A 21,910-nucleotide genomic window follows, 5' to 3' on the forward strand; every position below is an offset into this window, starting at 1 on the left:
TGACAAGATTAATCTTGATTGGTCCTCGAACTGAGAACTTGCGAGGGTTCGTTCTTCTAGGTGAATGCACAACTTCCCTGTATATGGCAATGAAAATAAATCTGAAATTAAAAGTATTCCTAACTACAGAGTAGAGCACACAAACCACATGTCTTATCAGATCAAATTAAATACATAGGGTTTGAGACATTGAAGCTGATGGTGGGAGATGTATTTTACTCCTTCCTGTGCCAATATGGGCTATTGTGTTGTAGCTCAAATTTCAGTTCTAGGAAAAGAAAAGCTGTTGCATTCACTTGCCCTGCCTTCTGGTTTCTCACATGTCAGGGAAACTTTAAAATCTGCCTGGGGCACCTTAGTAGCAGCATAGCAGAAGCTACTGTGGGGATGTGCTGAATCAATGGAACCTTTGGTCTCCTTTTCTGCATCTGCTGCATCCAGTGTTAGAGATGTGTGAGTCTCCTGCAGGCTCAAGGCAGAGTAGATGTTATGGCTGTTTTTCCAACTCCACACCCCTGACTTTTTATGCCTTTGAGTCCCTCTCCGCCTGCCGTATCTACACCAGTATAAACCAGTGTAGACCTTAGGCTGAATTTAGCCCATAATCTTTAGATTCTTTAGATTCTGTATACACTTTAAAATAAAAATGAACCATTTTGGATTTCCACAGAATGATGCATAAATGACAGTTTGAATAAGAACTTGGGTTTGTTTTTCAGAATAATTTCTGTGGAGCTACCAGAAGATGCAAGACAATTTGGTATTCAGTTCAGATGGTGGCAACCATATCATTCTTCTCAGGGAGAAGATGTATGGGCTATCGATGAGATCATCATGACCTCCGTGCTTTTCAACAGCATTAGTCTAGACTTCACCAACCTCGTAGAAGTCACTCAGTCTCTGGGATTCTACCTGGGAAATGTCCAACCATGCTGTGGCCATGACTGGACTCTTTGGTGAGAACATAGATCATTTTTGTTGTATTTGAGTATTTAATGTTAATATAATAAGTGAGTAATGTACAAAATGATTGTTTTCCTTTTACTTGTAAGAGCTAATTGATTTCTGCAGATTAATCTTTCTGGTATCATAGTAATTGTCCCCCATGTACACATCACCAAGAACAATAGAACCAATGACCTATTCATAATAAGGAGTACATTTTACACTGCATTGCACAGAGATTTATATTTGATGAGAACTGTGCACATACAATATACTTCCTGTGCAATCTGTTGAAAGTTGATCCCAAAATTACTACAAATGATAATACAAACACATCTGAAAACTTCTGTTATCACTTTAATTCCATAATACAGGGATCCAAGCTACAGAATAATCACTAAAGGACAAATAATTAATATTTTGCAAGTCATTATATTTCTACATTTTGTTTGCCTGGACATTATATTTATTCTCTAGAACAGGAAAAAGGTGTGCAATGTAGAAAATAATTTTGTCTGACATTACTTTTTATCCAGGCATCTTATACTGTCCTCAATATTGTTATACGTATTGCAATTGGAGATAGCCCTAGGTGCTTTGTCACCAAGGGTGCCTTCAGAAATGTTTCATGTGATATGCCCAGGGCTCTCTGCCACTCCTCTCCCAGTCGGCTCCCCCATGTAGGCGCTCACCACAGCTACCCCGAGACCAGGGGTGGGCAAACATTTTGGTCTGAGGGCCACATCTGGGTATAGAAATTGTATGGTGGGCCATTAATGCTCCGGGAGCGGCTCCAGTCAGGGCACCACTGGGCCCACATAGTGGGAGAAGAGTAGAGGGGAAGGTGTGAGGCTGGGAGGGGGGAGCGGCTGCCGTGCTCCAGCCAGGGCACTGCTGGGCTCATGTGGTGGGAAAAGGGTGTGGGGAAGGGGCGGGGCTGGGAGTGGGAGCAGCCGCCATTGCACGCCATTGTTCCACGACCTTTGGACGAACCACCTGAATGGAGCTCGCAGACCACTGGTTGAGCTGGAGGGTCTGATGAAAAGCTCAGATGGGCTGTATGTGGCCCACAGCCCATAGTTTGCCCAGCCCTTCGCTAGACTCTCACTGAGTGAATCCTGTGGATAGAGCAGAGGGAACACTGTCTGCTGTCAGCCATCATGACAAGGGAGGTAAGGGGGCGCAGTGGGGCCAAACCAGAGTGGCACTGCAACTCCTGTGCTGACAATGCCACTCACTCAGTTTTGGCCCCACAGCTCCCTTCATGACAGCATGACCGCGGGATCAAACCTGAGTGGGCACCACTCCTCTGCACCACTGCTGTTGGGAGGACCCAACACTGATGACTTGGTGCCCTTGCCCATGTTATGGACAATGTGCATGTGGCCATGGATGACACTGTCACCCAGCGAAGAAAAAGTTTTCAGCACCCCCAAATGGCTGAGCAAAAAGTCCCACAACATTTTTTTAAAAACTGATTTGTCACACCACCAGAAAGTTGGTGCCCGGGGTGAGCGCCCTGTTTGCCCATCCATAAGGCTGGCCCTACTTGAAATGTGTCATGTACTTTTCAAACACCAAACAAAAACAGCTTTTGCCCACAGAGTGGTTAATATAATTTGCAAAAGGCAAAAGAAACACATGAAGAGTAGGGAAGGAGAAACATCATGTGGGTTTTTATAAAATACTGTATATGACTCATTCCCACTCATCCCTCTACTATCTAGCCATTAATTTCTTGTCACCATAGCAGAAGTTAATTTTAGGGAGAGATTTGAATGAGCAGAAGGTATTGTAGCACCCTTTCAGACGAACTCAGGGAAGGGATTAATGCAAAGGGGAAGGCATGAAAGAGTTTAAAATTGACTTTTGAGCTATTGTTTCCATCTCTGAGTAATTTTCAGATCCAGTAGCCTAGTATGGTCTTGTCATCTCTGCTGGTATGTTATTGCCTAGATAAACCAGTGAAACATGCCTAGTTAACAGCAATGTGACTTGAATAGTATCATTTTATTTTTATTAGATAGCTTTTTAAATACCCTTTCAAGTTTAATTTCATAATACATTGTTTGGTATTGCACAAAAATAAGGGTTTTTTTGTAACTAGTTAATATTTGTTCAAATAAAGTTGTGGAGTATCTTAATTTAATACCTGGGCTTAATGTCAGATACCAGCACTTTAATTTCTGTGCTTTGATCAAACCAAAAGCAACGTAGTTTCATCTTTGTCTAAACAACATTTTTAACCTACTATGGCTTTAATTGGTATAGATACATTTACTCTGAGTAAGTACAATCATAGTAATTATAAGAACTCCTCAAGGAAATATAAATAATTGTGGAATCCCCGTGGACACCTAGAACAGCACCATAGGAGTTTTATTAACAAGTACATTTGAGCAATCTGATTTGACTTTCTGATCATCTCTCAAACTATAAGGAGTTGACTTGGCTGTGGGAACAACATACAATGTGTTCTGACAGTGATAATGAGACTGTAGAAACAGCATTAACTACTTTAATAAGGACAAGGAAGGTACTCACTGCTCATTAAAATGAAACAACATGGCAGGACTCAAATTGTTTGCATGTTCTTAATCAAAGAGTTAGAATGAAAACCCTTTACTGACATTGTTCTCCCTCTGTTATCATTAGACATATGTAACATACATGGTTTTTCAAAATTAGATGGCAAAGCAAAATTTCTACTTTGTTTTCCTCTAAGCCCACATCAAAATTTTAAAAACGAATGCCGTACTGAATTCATTATCTTATTTACAGACATGTCAGTAGTCTTCTGTAGTAATAAAAATGTTGGTCTTTTCTTGTACCAAATAAATAAGTAAAGCTTTTGGAATACTTACATTGCATTTCTGGATAAGTGTTCTTCAGGCTTATTATAAGACATGAACTGTGCCCTCCACTGACCTTGTTTCTCTCAAGGGAAATTTTTAAACTTACAACAGGTCTGTACAAATGGCTGGTAGTTAAATTAATTATTGTTGGCTTTTCCCAGCTGTGAGTCCATTTGGTTCTCATTTTCTAACTCATGACTTTCCATGAGCATTGGTTGCTGTAGCACTGAGAGTGCTCTCCTGAGAATACTCTGACAATTGCTTTTTCATTAGAACAACTATAGTCAATATGAAATAAATCATTTTACATCATGTCATCCTAAAGCACATTTTCAGTGGAGAAAAGATTGCTTCTAATTCTCAGTGAAGCCTTCATTTCTGGCTCAGAATCTGTAAATCAGAAACTATTTCTGCTTGCAGTGTTGGGAAAATTTGCCCAATAATCCCCAATTTTATTTTAGGAATATTTGGTTTTATTGTTTGAGTTTTTTATTATTATATTCAACAAGCAGTCTAATAGTTTGCTGTGTATAATCTGTTTGACATCTGAGTCATATACTTTATAATAGTAGGTGGACTCAACATATGGAAGGGATCCAGGACCTTCTGAGTGCAGAGAGTTTCATGTTCAAAAACAAGTAGCACACTTCTCTTTTGAGACTGGTCATGTACAGGCATGAATAGCCCCATATTTTTTGGATCATTGTGGAAGCATAATATGAACTGAAATATTCATTTACCACAATTTAACTGGAGTTAGTTATCAAACTTAACTTAAAGACTTTCCTTTGGGATACTCCCATAGATGTAAATTAAACTGGCTACATATGAATAAACCACATTGGGCCAGATCATGACATTATGTTTTAGCCCATATGGGGAGCATATGGTTGTGCTGTGCTGGGAGGGAGATTGTTCAGAATTGGCCAGATTCACAATCAGTAAGGTGTAAAACTGACTGGACAAATCCTTACAATGTGAGTGAACTACACAGGATTGAGATTTTGCATGTATTTAATTGGAGACTATTCCTTTTATTTTAAACATCAACTTGCAACATAAAGTATATTGTTTTCATGCAATACACATAACTAAAATATAATATGATGATACAGTTAGGGAATATCTATGTGTATCAGACAAGGTGATGTAAAATGATAACACTTCTGCTATCTTCTGTGGGAGCAAGATTGGGCCCAATATGAGAGTTTGGACTCTGGCTGTTATGCTAATATTCTAGGTCAGTTTAGCCTTACCACTCAGTTATATCCATGTGGCTTTCTATTATTCCTTGAAGTACTGGCCTTGAAAGTGTAGTAAATCTGCAAATCCCATCACAGTTTACAAAGACAACGATTGGCTGACATTCACTTTGATATCATTCCCAGAAGTACCAATTAGTTCAGAGCGCTTGCAGGTAGAATCATTATTTTGAGGGTACCTGTGGGTGTTTGTTATTTCTCTGCCTGCTCATCTGTAATTATATACACAACTAGAAATCAGTTCACAACTAATATTTATAAAACAGTGTTTTTAACACACTTCATATATGTTTCTTTCTATTTATTTTTATAGTAGGTACATTAGTCTTTCTATAACATCTTCATATGTATTCCACCTGCATATTTCCCCACACAAAGAAAGCATTCAGTACACTAGGAGTAGAGTTTAGCAGTAAACAGGTACACTGGAGAATTGTAGGGGGAAATAGTGGGAAAGGAGATAGAAATCATACCTTTAATGCTACTGTTGTTTAGCTGGAGGCAATTTGTCTGTGATAAAGGAATCCATAAATCCATATTACAACTTCCTTCAAGTAAAAAAAGCTTTGCTTGGAATATCATAGACATAGACTATCCTCCTTTTCTATAGGAGACTTCGTTTGAAATTTGATTTTAGTAAGGACTAGCCAGTTTGAAAAACCAGGATTTTCTTGTAAGAATTTTTTCTGGTCTATGTACCAGCATTAATGAAGGGGTGAAGTTTTCTCTAATATTAGAGGTCAACTTAAAGGTTTTAAAATTGAGTCCTGCAGTAGTTCACACAGTCAAGTTTCACACTTTGGTTGCGGGAAAAGGCCTTCATTTTAAATTCTAGGAATGGGGTGCATACACTCATCAGTTTCAGGAGGGAGGATTTCTCAGCTAACATGGATAGGGGATCTTCAGATACTTAATGAGACAGATTACTTTCAAACTTCTTTATTTTGTTCTATTGAACTATTGTGACTATGCTTATTGATCTCAAATTTTCTGATTTGAGGCAAAAAATTATTTGTCAAACCATAAATACATATTACCCTCAGGTAATTAGAACTTAAGAGCACTGATTGATAGTTGAATAGCATGGTGTACTGTCACAAATTTCCAAGATGAGATGTTTAAAGCTTTGATTTTCCATAGCAGCCATGACTCTTCAAGTTGCATAATAGAAATTAGAACCATGTCAAATCAATCCATCATGCACACAACTGTAATTTTAAAATTCTCAGAGTGGTATGTGTCATTTTGAAAAATTTAAGGGGAAGTCTGGAAGAAAAAAGAAACTCAGATGTTATCCAAGGAAGTTCTTATGAGATACATGACATTCTAAATATGAACCCAAAAACTGCAGACTACTGAACAATGAACAGTATATCACTACCCAAATATCACAGGGCTAATGAGACGGTATTGCAAGGGGAGAGAGAAAAAGAGAACTAAACTCAAAAGGACAAAAGGGATGGATGTATTTGTGAGCCCTTTGCTACCCAAGAGGAGCAATGGCTTATACTTATTGTGTGTGTCTAATAAACCTGTCACCCGACCGGGATGTGCTCAGTCATGGAGCAAGAGTCAAGTCCAATGGTCAGAGCAGGAGGCATTCCTAGTTGTTAGAACAGAAGTCAGTAGCCAGGATTCAAAGGCCAGTGTCAGAGGCCACGTGCCAGAGCCACGTGCCAAAGAAGTAGAATCAGGGATCAGAGCTGGGTTACCTGGAATGAGACAAGGCACAGAAGCTAAACAGCAATAGGCTAATGCTTTGAGCATCCAGCATCCTGTTTCTGCTCGTGATCTTAAGAGCAAATCTGGTGATCCCCTCAGCCCGTCAGACTGTTTGGCCAATCAGGCCACTCAGGTACTGCCCATCTGTACTTCTTAGACAGCCTTGGGGCTTAGCTAGCAGGTAAGCAGGCTCTCTACAGACATTTACTCTGAAAAAAACAGACCCCAGCTAAGAACCAGCTTGTCCTGTTAAGAAAAAACAAACAAACATCAGTAGACTGAGAAGTTGATGAGTCAGTTTCTCAAGTTCATGACATCTGACTTCGTAGATCAATCTTCCAGGAAAATGCCCCAGCATTGAATACCCAGTTAAGCAAGACCTCCTGTCAGTTAATGGATGCTGATATATAGGATTTTATATGGCAGGATGAAAAGGATCTTGCTTTAGAAATGAAGCTACAGAAGAGAAAGGTCAAAGAGTAAACAACAGCCTGAAGCTTAAGCTTGTGCCAGATAGCAACAAATTTGATACTAATAAAACTAATGTCAGCTTTTTATTTCTTCTGAAGCTCTAAGGTACATGTTAGCATTTGATATGACAATATCTGGGAAAAGGGACCTTCAGGTAACTAAAGACAGGCTGGATTAGTTAATTGAATTTGAGCCAACAATCCTGAGTTCTAAACCCAGTTTTGCCATTAACTCCCTTTGCAGCCTTTGACTTTATGTAAAAAGGAAATACAAGTGCTGAATATTATTATATAAATAAAAACATGGGCATCAGGAGCATGTTTCTTTCTCTCCTTTGGCTCCCTATTGTTTGTAGAGTTGTCCCACCCTTCCCGTTGTACTGTTTCACCAGTAGATCAGATGCAGTTGTCTTTTTCCTGTCATAGCTTTTGTATTGCATTTCATGGCTTTCTAACCTGCAAGCCTATGTTTGTGCTTGCCAATAACGTGTACTGTCAACCAAAACACCATTATGTCTCCACATTTAGCCCAAATAGGACAAGCTCATGAGCCCTCCAAATTGGGGCATTTTTTTCTAGTGGCTGTCAATTAATTAGATTGCTGTCTTCATCACTGTTATTAATATAAAATATGAATTCACTTTCATAACTTCGCATGGTGCTTTTCAGAGATTTTGTTTTTTAAGACATGATCCCTGTCCCAAAGAGTTTATGTTTTAAGGATCCAGTCTTGCAAAATTTTGAGGCTAAAAGGGCCATGTCACTTGTGAAGTAGGGAGTAGATTATTCAGATTCTGCATAAGCTTTCCCAATCAGAAGGTCATGATATTTACAAGGGCCATGAGCTGAGGTCAAAATTTGAAAAGAAGCTAGTCTCTTCTTGTACTTTGGTTACACTCAGTTCATTTTTTTTCTGTAAAAAATGCAAACAGAAAATCTACACTGAAGAAGAGACGTACTGTAATTTTGAAGTATATACATAGGATTGGCAGAATTCGAATTTTGATGGCTCATGTTGATGTTTATGTTTAAGCATTTTTTCTGTTTTTATTTATTTAAATTTTCACAGTTGCACAAAAGTATGTCTTCTAGGAGATCTTTAGATTTTTATCCATGTGCATTTTCACAGTTGCAGGAATTTATGGGGAGACCAGACTAATTATTTAATTACAGTAGACATTGAGATTCAAAAAGTTAAAGCTTTGTAACAGTTAAAACACAAATTGTTAAAATCACATGTCAAAATATGCAAAGTAAATAACTTTAAAACAGCCTCTGATAAATTCTCAAGTAACGTTTTTCTTTCTTTGCCTATCTGTTACTTTTGATTATCATCGATGGAAATATTTTTCATCGGTTTGCACGTGTATGGTAAAATCGACTTTTATCAGCATTTACTGATAAAAATCTAATCCTTCCAAGCCTATATATATTGTATTACTGTGTATTTAGGTATATTATGGGATTCAGATCAGATAAAAGCATTTGGTGTATTCCAAGGATCTTTATGAGCAAAATTCTCCTCTCCAGTCACTGTGCTAATCTGTTATAACAGTAATATCAGTATTTTCTGGACCTCTTCCATGACCAGACATTCCATTTGAATAGGACTTCAACTTTCAAAACAAGTGCAGTATATTCAATAGGAATATGCATTGTGGATTTTAGTTCTGGAATGTATAGTGGAGAAAAAAACTGTGCTTTTGTCACAAGGTGATGGCATTCATTCAAATGGACTAACTACAAATATATGTAAGAAAGACATTATAACTAAATTAATGTTTTATCTTCATTGCCCAGTATTCATCTGAAATTACAACTTTACCTAGATGGTAAGCACTCCGAAGCAGGGACTTTCTTCTTTGTTGCTTTTGTACCATACCTGATCCTTGATTGGGGTTTGCAAACACCACTGTAACATAAATAACATCATAATAACTTTTAGTTGAGTGGTTCTCAAACTGGGGTCTCCTATTGGTCTGTGAAGGCCACAGGAAGTGGTCTGTGAAGGCCACCTTTTGGAAGATGGGTCCACGTCTGGATCTCTTTCATATGCGGTAGTGTGCAGAATGAAAGGTATGCAGAAGTAAAGCTGTAGTTAATACCATAATATTTCAGAATGTTACCTTTTGAATTTCAGAAATTAAATTCCTATTCTCTACCTTATCTCTCAGTTTTACAGGAGATTCTAAATTAGCCTCTAGCATGCGTTATGTGGAAACACAGTCCATGCAAATTGGAGCTTCATATATGATACAGTTCAACTTGGTGATGGGCTGTGGCCAGCAGTTTACTCCTCACATAGACAATCAAGTGAAATTGGAATACTCCACCAACCATGGTCTTACTTGGCACCTTGTTCAGGAGGTAAGATAGATTGGTTAGTAACTTTTGTGTTTAATGACATCTGCTCACACAGAGTTCATGCATTTGTGGCTATCTAACGACTGAAGCTACATTTTATGAAAGTCCTGAACTGGAAGTTCAGAATAGTTCAAGGATTGTTCAAACTGCTTTTCATAACATTTTCAAGAACATTGTCTGGAGGTCTGAAATACAAAATTGGGGAAGAAAGGGATTAATTTATAGAGGAAAAAAATGGGAATGCTAAGGACCACTGAAGTATAATGGTTCAGATCTTTCCCATGCTATTATTGTAGTAAGATAAATCTGCTATTTGCTAGAATATAGTTGTGCATAAATTCTTTCTGCCCTCATTCTCAATCATTCTGTAGACCAGAAGCACATACTTTCTGGGGACTAATAATGATATATGAAGCCTTTTACTTCAAGTCACTGATTCAAATCCAGCCCAGGGCAATAGTGACCAACAATTAGCATCTGTTATTTGCCTATGTAAATTGATGGTGTCAATCCTTTTCCTATTACAAAAGTGTGATTATTACATTTGGCCTTAATCTGCATCCTTATTATCCAGCTCAACAGAGAGGCCAAACTCTGACTAGTCAAGAGAGTAAACTAACCTCTTATTCATGAGTTCTCTAAATGGCAGGTTTAATGGAATTGTAGAGAAGTATGCACTGTGCAGTTCCTGTCCTGCAGATATGTATGGAGGATTTCAGTGTCCAAGAGTCCAAACCAGCACCTTTCATGAGCAATAAAAGAGTTTTTCTATGCCATGGTGTGTCTTGGTACTTTATTTTGGTGGACAGAGTAGATAAATGGCAGTTGCCTAAGGTGTAAACATTGCATTATTCTCCCTCTTAGTAATGCTTAATTGGTTGAAATAGTATTCAGAACAAAGAAATAAATACAGTACTTAAATTGTGCTCATGTCACTTCTACTTGGAAAGCGCTGTAATAGTCTCTACAAATAGAACCTACTGGCAGGTGTTTGGAGCTTGTCCTTGTCATTAAGGAGAGATCAATTCCCTTTAGTTTTCAGTGTCCTTGTCCTATCTCAGTTGAGTGAAGTACAGAAGGAAGAGCCTGCAGCTGAATCATTTTTCCCATACCACCAGGTGTTACCATGATGAAAGGATAAGAGTGGAGGTTATTTGTAGTATGCTGCAAGGAGGTAATCTAGCCAGTAAACAAAGCACTAATTAATTAAAATGTCTGAAAGTTCTGTTTGCTTCACACTAAATGATCAGACTGTGTTTATCAGACCTTTTATTGAGAGATGAATCAGAGAAAATGTTCATAAAATTGCTAGAAAGAAACCTTTTTCTTCAGAAGAGGAATTCAAAATCACATAACAGAGCTATGAGAGCTTTGGTCAGTATTTTAATATTTTAAGGGATGGATAGGTGACATTAGCTTCCTCTATTTCTCTGAAGAAAAACATGAATATATATTGAGCGTCTTTAAACTTTAAATACAAATATTCTCAGTCACTTAGAGTACTTTCTAGTTACAATTTTGTTATTAGTTATATAGCACTCAAGATGTGCTAGGTCCTTTACATTCAAGTCAGGTTCCTGCGTCAAAGAACTCACAGTCTGAGAGTCCATACTGTAATGAGCTCCAGGCAAGTGGACCCCTTCACCTGTGCAGAGCTCATTGTTGGACTGGGATCTACAAGAAGAGCATACAAATGAAATACAGACAAAATATTATTAATTATTTCTTAATTTAGCTTTTAAACATAAATATAATTACCAAAAACAAACCAAGTTTTCACTTCCACTACAGACTTACAAGTAAACATCAGTGTTATTTACATAAAATATTCTAAAAGCCTATGACCTACTTTTAAAGTCAAAATGTATTATACCCATATTAAATATGAATTAACTGAGGCACAGCAACATTGACTAATTTGGCCAACTTACGCAGTAAGTCAGAAGCAACGCTGGGAAAAGAACTGAGAAGTCCTGACTCCCAGTTTCCAGCTCTTTCCATTAGGAAATGTGGCATAGAGTAGTGAGGTTGGGCCGGGAAAATAAGAAGAGGGATTATGCTGAAAAAAAGTGAACAGTAAAAGATTCTTGAAGAGATGATAATGGACAGGAAGTGAAAACAATTGGGTAAATTTTCAGCAGCAGTAGAATGTGGAAACTGAATACTTGCATGTATAAAAGGGGAAATAAACAATTTAGAAGATATTGTTTGAGTGCTATATTAATAGTGACACCAAAACCACATCCCAGAGTACTGGAGACTGGTCTGGTCAACAACTACAGGAATGATATGAAAACACTGGAAAAGTTAACAAACTTGCATTTATTTTCACTATAAAAAAGAGGTGAGATGATAGAGGGGCATAACATTCTAAAAAGGAGAGGAAAGGTGGTTGTGACCAAACTGCCTGTTAATGTGAAAGAATCACATACAGGAGGACAGCAAAAGGGCACTAAGGAGTTTTTGTAAAATTATACCAAAAGCATCTCTGAACATACTGAAAAATATAATTAGACATCCACATGGAGGAGAAAACACCACAAGGTACTGATGCTAGACAGACCTGCTGTAAATGGGACATATGGTCTCTCCTATCCTGAACTGATAGTATTATTAGTTTACCAAGAACAGCCTTTGGCTCATCCTAGAATCCTTCTGGCTCTCAGTTCTTTGCCCTGACATCTGGACCACACAACTTCCCGATTCACTGAATGTGATTCACCTTCACTTCGAGAAAGAATTCAGTTCCTAATATTGCCTCCAGATTAAACCTGATATTGAAATGCTTTGCTTTAAGGAATGCCTTCCAAGTATGCCTAGCTGTCAGGAGTTTACGTCGGCAAGTATCTACCATTCCAGTGAATTCACACAGTGGAGAAGAATTACAGCCCTGTTACCACAGAAAACTTGGTAAGAAACTGCGTATTTTGATGTAATTATTCATCTAACCTTGTATTTATATCACAACAAAAGTCAAATTCTGCAGCCCTTGCTCAAGCTAGGGAATGTGTTGCCTGAATAATGTCTGCTGGGTTTGGCCCAGATACCATACTTTACCATGGGCTATCTTCCGAACATGATTAGATAGTAAAGAATTGGGAAGAACACCAACAAAGGACACAATACACATTAAAACTCTGACCCTTTATTGAGCTCTTGCATCAGCACAGGGATTTGCCTGCATGGAGCTCACTGCAGGAACAACACCCAAATTATTTTGAAGGGTCAACCCAGAGAGTGATTCATAATGATTATTTGCACTTTTATAGCAGTTTACGCCTTTGAAGTGCTGTAAAAACATTAACTAAGCATTCGTTTCCAAGAATTTTCAACCCCTATTCCTCTTTTACTCTAGGGGTTTTCAAGAATAGCACTCCCTCTTGCAAAAAGAAAAATTACCAGAAAGTCCTACCCTATTACTTTTTCTTGTAATCATAATTGTTTTGCCTTCCTTCATATTTGTATTTTCTTAACTAGAGGATGTCATACATTATTTATTATAAAGACTTTATTATAACATTCAAATAATAGATTGTCATATGTCTGATTCATCTTCACTGATTCCTTCATTTAAGAATTAAATTACTCCATCACTCCAGTTAAATTTACACCTTGCTTATCTTCAGACCCAATGCATCATTGCAGCTGGAATGAAAGCCAATATAGATCAATTTTTCATTGTTTTTCCTGTCCTTTGTCATTTTTCTGTACTCTCCATAGACTGGCTACAAGTCATTTCATTTGCACATTTCCACATATTTTGTGTAAAGTATTGGTCAGAAAATACCAAATGTCACAATTCAAAGACCAATGACCAAATAATTAGATTATAATAATCCCAATCCTGAAAGGTGCTGAGTGGGCTCAGATGTCAAATTTGGGAGGCCCAAGGGCATTCAGCAGCTTGCAAGAGGCTTTCAGCACATTGCAGGATTCAGCTGAAAATTAAGTTGTTTTTAAATTCGCTAGTAAGACATATGCTACCTAAAATGTGCAAGTGGTGTTAATACAAGCATTTTTTCATTTGGGCTTTGCAGGTTTTCTAGACATATGTGATGACAGAAGAAAATTATTCCATTTTTAATTTAGGAGACTTGTCTAAAGGGAAGAATTGTGGTGAAATAATAGTCAAGTTACTCATTTATGCCATGCACAAATCATTAATATATCACATTTTATCTTTTGTCTGAAGGGATTTCCCTCTGTTAGTAAAGTTTTATGCGTAATTAAGGTACAAATTATCACTATGTATTATTTCCTGTTCATAAAAAAAAAAAAAATTCAGTATAACTCTGACATGATATTGAGTATTCCGGTTGAGGGGAAAGGGAGACATGATGGCATGCCATCCACTTGAAAGTAAGGTGATACTCCATGCTATTTTCAGCTGATATAATTATTTCTTTCCTTTATTTTGATCACTCAGGAGTGGCGATAGGACACATCTTCTCTCTCTCACTTCTAACATTGATGAGATTAGTAGGGGTTTTTTGTTTGTTTGTTTGTGCAACTGCTAGTACAAGGGAAATGTCTGCCCTTGCAAGTGTGAGGTGTGCTGTGGGTGGGTACTAGCTGTACAAAGGACCTCTGAGCCATCTGGACTGTACAGAATAGGATGGCTCAGGAGGATGGGTGAGGAATATGCTCTGCAGTGCTCTCTACAATTGCGCACTCCTTCTTCCCCTCCAGAGTCTAATGTTAGCAGCAACATGCACATGAAGGCAAAAGATTAATCAGACCGAAGTAATGGAAGCTGCTAGGCATGTTAGCTGGGCCTCAGCCTAGTGCACAAGGGAATGCTAGATCTATATTTTGCCCTGCTTGTGCGCAGGCTCACCCTGGAGGGAAAGAGGCTTTGTGCACTCTTCTTCCCCTCTAGCACACCCACATCACACAGACCAGAATTTTGCTCAAAACAGTGACCTGACCCGTACTCCTTTCTTGGAGAAATCAAGGAGCGGGAGTTGCCTGAGTAAGCAGTAAAGGTTTAGACCCCTTACATACCTCAAATCAAAATTATATAAATAATTGGATTCATTTTCCTAATTTCTTTTTTAAAAAGAGCAGAGGGAAAACATTCATCTGCAGGCAGCAATTAAGAGAGCTGTGAAAAGGATAGTCTAGCATTTATCTTTCCCCCCTCTGGCTTTACTGTGCCCCTAGGCCCTATATAAGCTGAACAGCCCAGGGAGGAGTCCTGGGAGGAACTGTACTAGGCCCCTCTTCTCCTAGAGGATCAGAGAGTATGCTGTGTCAGCTCTTTCTAAGATGCAGCATACAAGGGGTAGCAGAGCCATGGAACCACCTCCTCCATGCTCCTCTGATCCTTCCCCAACCACTTGTTCACCCACTGGCAGCACTGAGGACCTGGACCCAAGCTCTGGGTAGCCCTAGTGCAGCCAGCTGGGGCGGTACCCTTACCCCCCCATATGGCCACATTATTTGAGAGCACAATTTAGCCCTTAATAAATCCAAATTTTAAATAAATTAGTAATTGTTTTTCTTATTCATTTAAAAACCATTTGACCTCCTGTTCATAGATTTTTACTCTTGTAACTGTTAAGTTCGTAGGTTTTCTGAGATGAAAATGTAGCAGTAAGTCCAGGCAGTCAACCTATCATTCAATTGAGACCAAACCCTTAAAACAGCAGTGAGGCCACAAAAGCACAATTCCACTGGAGTTGGCCATTGGCTCAGTGAACTGCCTGGATCCTCTGAATCACAGCCTTGTGTAGATAGGAGCCACAACCTCTACAAAGGCCCAAAGGTGATAGCAAAAGCTGTGGCCAGAGTATACAGCAGGGGTGGGCAATAATTTTTGCAGAGGGGCCACTCCAGAAATTTTGGTAAGTCATCGCAGGCCACACATTTCTACTATATTAAGGAAATTACCTCACCATCTAGTGTATAAAGACTCCATTATGTTCTTTCCACAACAAAGTACATTACACTTAATAACAATTAACTGAATACACAGCTTATCCAAAGCTTATTTTAGGAGGCAATTCATATTGCAAACCGTTTTGTGAACACTTGTAAAATTTGTAATAATAACACTAACGCTACACTTTTACTTACAACTTATGTTCAAGTGCTTCCCAAACTTCCTGCTTCCAGCCACATGACCGGAAGCAGGAAGTTCGGGAAGCCGCCAGCCAAGAAAGCTCCAGTTGAAGGTCACTTAAGTGGAGCTTGTGGAGGCCTGCTTTCAAAGTGGGTGGCTCACCCAGGCCCACCCATAGCTATGCCCCTGCATGGAGAAAGTTTCTAGAAGTTTCCTCAATTTCCGGGAGTCATGGCAGGTCAGACAGAAATGTTAGACCGGCCAGATCCGGCCTGCAGGCCATATTTTGCCCACCACTGGTGTACAGAGATGCTCTGTGTCCTGCCTCCAGTTGTTTCTGGGAGAGGAGTCTTAGTTCCTTTGCTCAGGCTTTGAACAAGGAACTAAACTTGGTGCATGTTCGCATGGGACTGGATGATTTTCCTTTTCAAAGGAGTCATTCAAATAATGTCTCTCCTTGGCATAAACCTTTTTTAATCTTCTGGTATTTTTATACTGACATATGCATCTGTAAATGCAGTGCATCCAAGCAATCACGGTTTTACAAGGTCCCTGCGTTATCTGCAATCTGTTATGTTAGAAAAATCTGTTACAAGGGATCAAATTGCATTGAAAAAAATCAAATGTATGCACCTGCTCTTTGAAATTGTATTGTACATGAATTGAACATTTCTAACACTGATGAAAATTTATTTCAGTTTTATGAAAGACATTTTACATAAGAACAGGCCTTAATGAGAAACAAACAGCTGTCAGTTTGCTGACTTCATAAACAAATCAACACCTAATGACTGAATGAGAGTTTCAGGATAATTGGGTAAATGTAATTACAGTATCTCAGAAGGTAGCAAATATAATTTTTCTTAGTGTCAAATTTGCATTGGCTCCTCAAGTTTCCTTAATACCAGGAGAGAATGAAGCATTATTTTAAATCACATATCACAAACATTCAGTAAGAAGAAGGAGAGTGTTTTGCTTGCAGTACCTTTTTCTGCATTTGGGAATCAATATGATTCTCTTTCATTTTTGTGACTGTAATGCCATACAATAACTTACATTTGACATCAACCTGAGTCAAATGTAATATCATCAGGAAGCCAAAAACAGATTTCTAGCCATACAAAAAGTATAAAATTTGGGGAAAAATGTGACAACTTGAGGGTGTTGTTCCCCCAGTAATTATTTTTTAATATAAATCTTTGATATTACACTTTTTGTTTTAATAGGTGGCCAAATGGTGATTGTCCAGACAACCAATTTTTTATCACTGAGAATGCAGCTGACACTCAGCCTTTTATTCTTTTTTTCTTAATTAACATGGCCTTTTTAAAATCTTGATTACCATTTTTAATAGAGTAATCCTCTGAAGCCTGCTGTTACCTTGAGCTGCAGTGTAGCTTTGGACAGCTTTCAAAAAGTATGGGAGGAACTGGCTTTTCTGTAACATTGCTCTTGCAACCAATAGTTTAGTCTAAATACATTTTGTTTAATCCAGGCAAACACCTAGATATGTAACAGCTCTTATTATTTAGAGCCAAGTGACAGTCATGTTCATTTTCATGAGGTTCTTTCCAGTTACTGCCATCCAATTTACCACTGTGCTGTGGTGAAAAACCAATCTGAGCGGTTTGCCTTGACACAGATCACATTTGCATTACGATCGTGTAACTAGCATCTTGAGATACCAGCATAATGGCTGAGAAGTTTTTAAAAATTTTTTTCTGTTTTCTTTTATAACAAAAAGACACAAAAAACCCCATTCTGTTCTAGTTGTAGAATGAGTTATACCAGAGCTTGATGAGTGCTGCTGAGCTGATGACATCCCTCAGCCTTAGCCTGATGAGTCATCCTGGAGTCTGATTACCTGAGGGCTCCAAATCAATCAGCCAATCCACAAGTGCAGGTCTAACTAGGTGACTCCAAGGCCAGGGATGTAGGCTTCCAATAAGAGCATCCATTCCAATCTGTTCAATGTCACTACCACGCTGGGAGTATTCCCCGCTGCTTGATGGTTCTGACAGACTGCCCCAGTCCCAGCCTGCTCCTGCTTCTGCCTTGTTCAAACCGCATTCTTGATTCCTGCTCTGACCCCTGGTTCCAGTCTCCAGCCTGACCACTAATCCTGACTGCTGCAGCTCTAACCACTAGTCATGACTGCTGCTGCTTCAACCATGAGGCCTGACAATCCATCCGTTTCTGACAGTTTGAGCAGACTGCCTCCTTATGTGTCCAGCTCCAGCAGCTGAGATGGAGACCCCTGGAATGTCTATCACTGAGGTGACAGAGATGGTCCAAAACTTTCAGGATCAAGTTGCTCAGTTGCATCTGGAGAATGCCTTCCTCCACTCACAGATCCCCACAGGCATGGGTAATCTCAGTACAACCAGCCATCGTGCCTTTAGCACTCAGCCCAAAGTTTCCACTGCTAGAAAGATTTGATGGGAACCACCAGATGTTCTGTGGTTTTTTTAATCAGGCCTGCTTTTTATTCCTGATGAGTCCTGCAATGTATCCTAATGAGCAGACCAAGGCGAGGCTTATTATCAGTTTACTGAAACCCTTGACTGGGCTTGACACTCCTGGAACAGGCCAGCCTGATTCTCAATAACTTTGATGAGTTCATCCACACCTTCTCTGTAATGGTTAATGAACCGCATTGCACCCATACCATCCAAGCCACACTGCAGTTTCCCCAGGAAAGCTGTTGGCCTATCTCAGCCTATGCTATCCATTTTCAGCATCTGATTGCCAATAAAGAGTGGAGCAAGGTGGCACAGATTCATCATTTTCTCCAGGATCTGAATGACGACATGAAAGATGAACTGGCACAGGTCGAACCTCCCATTAGTTTAGACTTATATAGTGGACTGTGCCTCCAGACGGACAGTTGTTTGTTAGAACAACACTGAAAAAAGAGGCTGTGCACACAATTCCAGCCTCATCCTGTTTCATTCCAGCCATCCCTTTGAGCTATCCCAGAGCTGGAGCCTATGCAGACTGATGTGAAGTGAAGATGTCTCACGGATCAGAAGGAGTATCGGCATCAGAATGGCCTTTGCCTATATTGGGGATGATGAGGGGGGCAGGGCTACTGAGTGCTCCCTTAAATCCAGACTTTCAGCGGACCTGGGGAAACAATCATGTCCAGCCCCATTAGAGGGTTTGCAGCTGGATGTAACCTCAGAGTTGAGTCCTCCAAAGAAATCCCCTCTTCTGCTCACATGTACCTTGGCAGCCATGAACTGTCATCCTTTGCACCTGCAGATCTTGCTCCATCTCTGGGTTTCAACTACAGCTTAGGTGAATGAACCCAGTTTGTGCTAGTGAATTCTGGTGCCTCTAGCAATTTCATGGATGCTGGATTCACTAAGGCTAATCAGCTTATGGTGCAAAGGAAGCTCACCCTGCATCTAGTGGAAATGATTGACTGTCATTGTCCAGGTATCCTTGAAACCATGCCCCTCCAGGCTGAAATCCAAGATCACCTAGAGACTCTGCATTTTAATTTAATTAAGTCACCACATGCTCCAATCAAGCTTGATATTCACTGGCTCTCAATGCATGATCCACACATCTTATGGAAGATACTAAACATGTACCACAGGTTGAGAAACTATGATCCAGTAGATCAACCCCGTGGCCTTCAAATTCCAATTGACTAGGGTGATGAAAATGCACCTAGTATTCTACATCTCCTTGCTGAAAAAGCACATCAACAATTCTTCCCCAGTTGAGTACAACCACCACCTCCACCCATCATAGTCCAAGGGCATAAGGAATACTGGCTGAAGCAGATCTTAGATTCCAAAATTCTCTGAGGAAAGCTCATATACCTTGTTGATTGGGAGGGTTATGGTCCAGCTGATCGTTTGTGGGAACCTGCTGAAAACATACTTTCACCCAATCCACTTCGAGAATTCCATCAATTAAACTCCAATAAGCCTGGTCCAAAGACCCCTGGTAGGCATCTTTTGAAGGGGAGAGGTTATGTAATGAGTCATCTCTGAGCCTGAACCCAGTAAGTGCTGCTGAGCTGATGAGTCATCCCTTAGCCTGATCACCTGAGAGCTCCATGTCAATCAACCAGGGATCAGCCAATCCACAGGCGCAGGTTTTACCAGGTGATCTGAAGGCCCCGGGTATAGGCTCCCAATGAGAGCAGCCACTCCAATCTTCTCTATAGATGTTGGAACTAGAGGTGCAGAGGGTGCTTGCGCATCCCCTGGCTTGAAGTGATGTCCATTATACGCAGGGCTTACAGTTTGGTTCAATGCCTCTCAGCACCCCCATTATACAAACTGTTCTGCGCCCCTGGTCTGCTTAGGGTCAGTGTCTTGCTGGGAGTAATCCCTTCCACTTGGTGGTTCCGACAAGGTGCTCCTGTTCCTGCTCCTGCTCCAGCCTTGTTCCAACCCCATTCTTGATTCTTGCTCTGGCTCTGATCTGCAACCTGACCACGAAGCCTGACCATCCACTTCTTAGTTTCTGACATAGTGATCAAGCTCTTTTCACATAAGCTCTTTATAATAAAATTTTGGCCACATTTCTCATGTTCTAAAAAAGTTCAACTCAATACACTTACCCCTGTAAATATGAGAAACAAATTTCATGCTATTGCTAAATTAAAGGATTTCCTTTCAAGTCAGTGCACCAAGTTTTAGCCACAATGTTTTTTGATAGTCATTGGCGTTGCAGTTATAGCCCAGCACACCAAGTTAAGAATAGAGAATATGTACTCATTTCCATTACTCTTACTCAGTACTCAAACTCCACATTGCAGTTGGCATAAATCCTACTCCATGCCGAATCACAGACTAGGTCATTGAAGCAGTTTCATATCGAGGAAAAGGGGTATGAGCTGTCTGGAGGAGAAGCTTCTTATAGGAGCTGTCACCTCTGTTTGCAGGCAGTGCAGTGGCCTTTTTGATCTGTCACTGTTGGCAAGTTGTGAAGCATATCCTGCACCATCCATTGATCCTAGCTATAGTGCTGTGTAGTGCATGGCCAGATATAACATGTCTAAAGTGCCGCTGCACAAAAGGTGGAGGAACTTTTAAATTCCACATCCCATATGTTGCACAACTTTCTGCACAAAAAGAGATGTAAATTGTTACCAATGGGTCTGCTGGTCCTGTCACTTGTGCAGAGCAGTTGAGTGCCTGATCGTGTAAAATCTGTATTGCTTCCACCTAAGAGCCCTTTGTGACATGGTTTCCCCATGGGCTGTGCACTATGGGCAACTAATTGGGGCAATTGGGTGAAATCGGGGAAATACCTTTTATACAATACCTTCTAGATTTTTTTTGCTACAGGAAAAAACTCATACCTACTACTTATACAATAGAAGACATTCAGTGGAAGTTAGGAGCCTAGTTGTCCTTTGTGCCTTTGAAAATATTCCCCACTGGTTCTAGTCCTGCATAATTGAGTTTTGTGAATCTATGATCATTATTTAAAAGCAAGGGAATGCAGAGATAATGCTCCCACTACAGTACTTGGAACAACACTGAGTAATCTATCAGTGCATTGTTTTTTAAAAACAGTCTGTTACAAAAATATTTCTCATTGTGGTCAGTGGCTTTGTTATTTCCTCAAATGCAATATGAACTAATACCAATTGTTATGGTTCTTCTTCTGGGATTATACATTGTGATCTCAATTAAGTGCAAATGACTAAGGTGCCTTGAGAAGCACCATTGTTCAGTGAGCTTTAGTGTTCCCCAATATACTTCAATGAATTTTAGAAACACAATTCTAAGAACTTAAAGGATTTTTTTTTCAGGCATGGAGGGAATCAATGGCACATTATCTTCAGGTCATTGACAAAATTAACAGTAAAAGCTAACTCTGAATGTTTACAGTCAGTTGTGTCTGTGTGTACTTGGGGGGGGGTCTGTATTCTGTGGATCATAGATGTGATAGGCATTAATGGATCATTCATAGCTATTATGATCTAGTTTGTCAATACATTATATCCTGATGGAATATTTAAATCTGCAGACCTGCCCAGGCACATTAACTCTATATATTATTATTAAACTCTTACTATATTTTAGATGAAAAGTAGTTACTAAGGATGGGCAAAAATAGTTCATTTGGGTGAAAAAGCACTACCTACGGCATGAAAGGTGAACAGAAACCTTTAGTTAATAGTTTTTAAAGAAATTCCAGTCATCAGTTAAATGCTCAAATAAACTCCAAAAATGTACTAAAATTCCCAATTGTGAA

At 39.5% G+C, this 21,910-nt stretch overlaps 1 protein-coding gene across 1 annotated transcript in view; it reads left to right on the forward strand.

Annotated features, from left to right (window-relative positions):
• The window catches only part of RELN (reelin), a 434,942-nt gene that overhangs the window by 295,425 nt on the left and 117,607 nt on the right, over positions 1–21,910 (forward strand). Inside the window, exons 20-22 of the mRNA XM_067564502.1 lie at positions 720–956; positions 9,429–9,621; positions 12,416–12,528. Coding sequence (XP_067420603.1) covers positions 720–956; positions 9,429–9,621; positions 12,416–12,528 — 543 coding nt within the window. The remainder of the gene's footprint in view (positions 1–719; positions 957–9,428; positions 9,622–12,415; positions 12,529–21,910) is intronic.

The sequence above is a fragment of the Emydura macquarii genome, unplaced genomic scaffold (genome assembly GCF_026122565.2).
Source record: "Emydura macquarii macquarii isolate MOO-44397 ecotype Brisbane River unplaced genomic scaffold, CSIRO-AGI_Emac_v2 contig_2636, whole genome shotgun sequence".
Taxonomy (NCBI): Eukaryota; Metazoa; Chordata; order Testudines; family Chelidae; genus Emydura; species Emydura macquarii.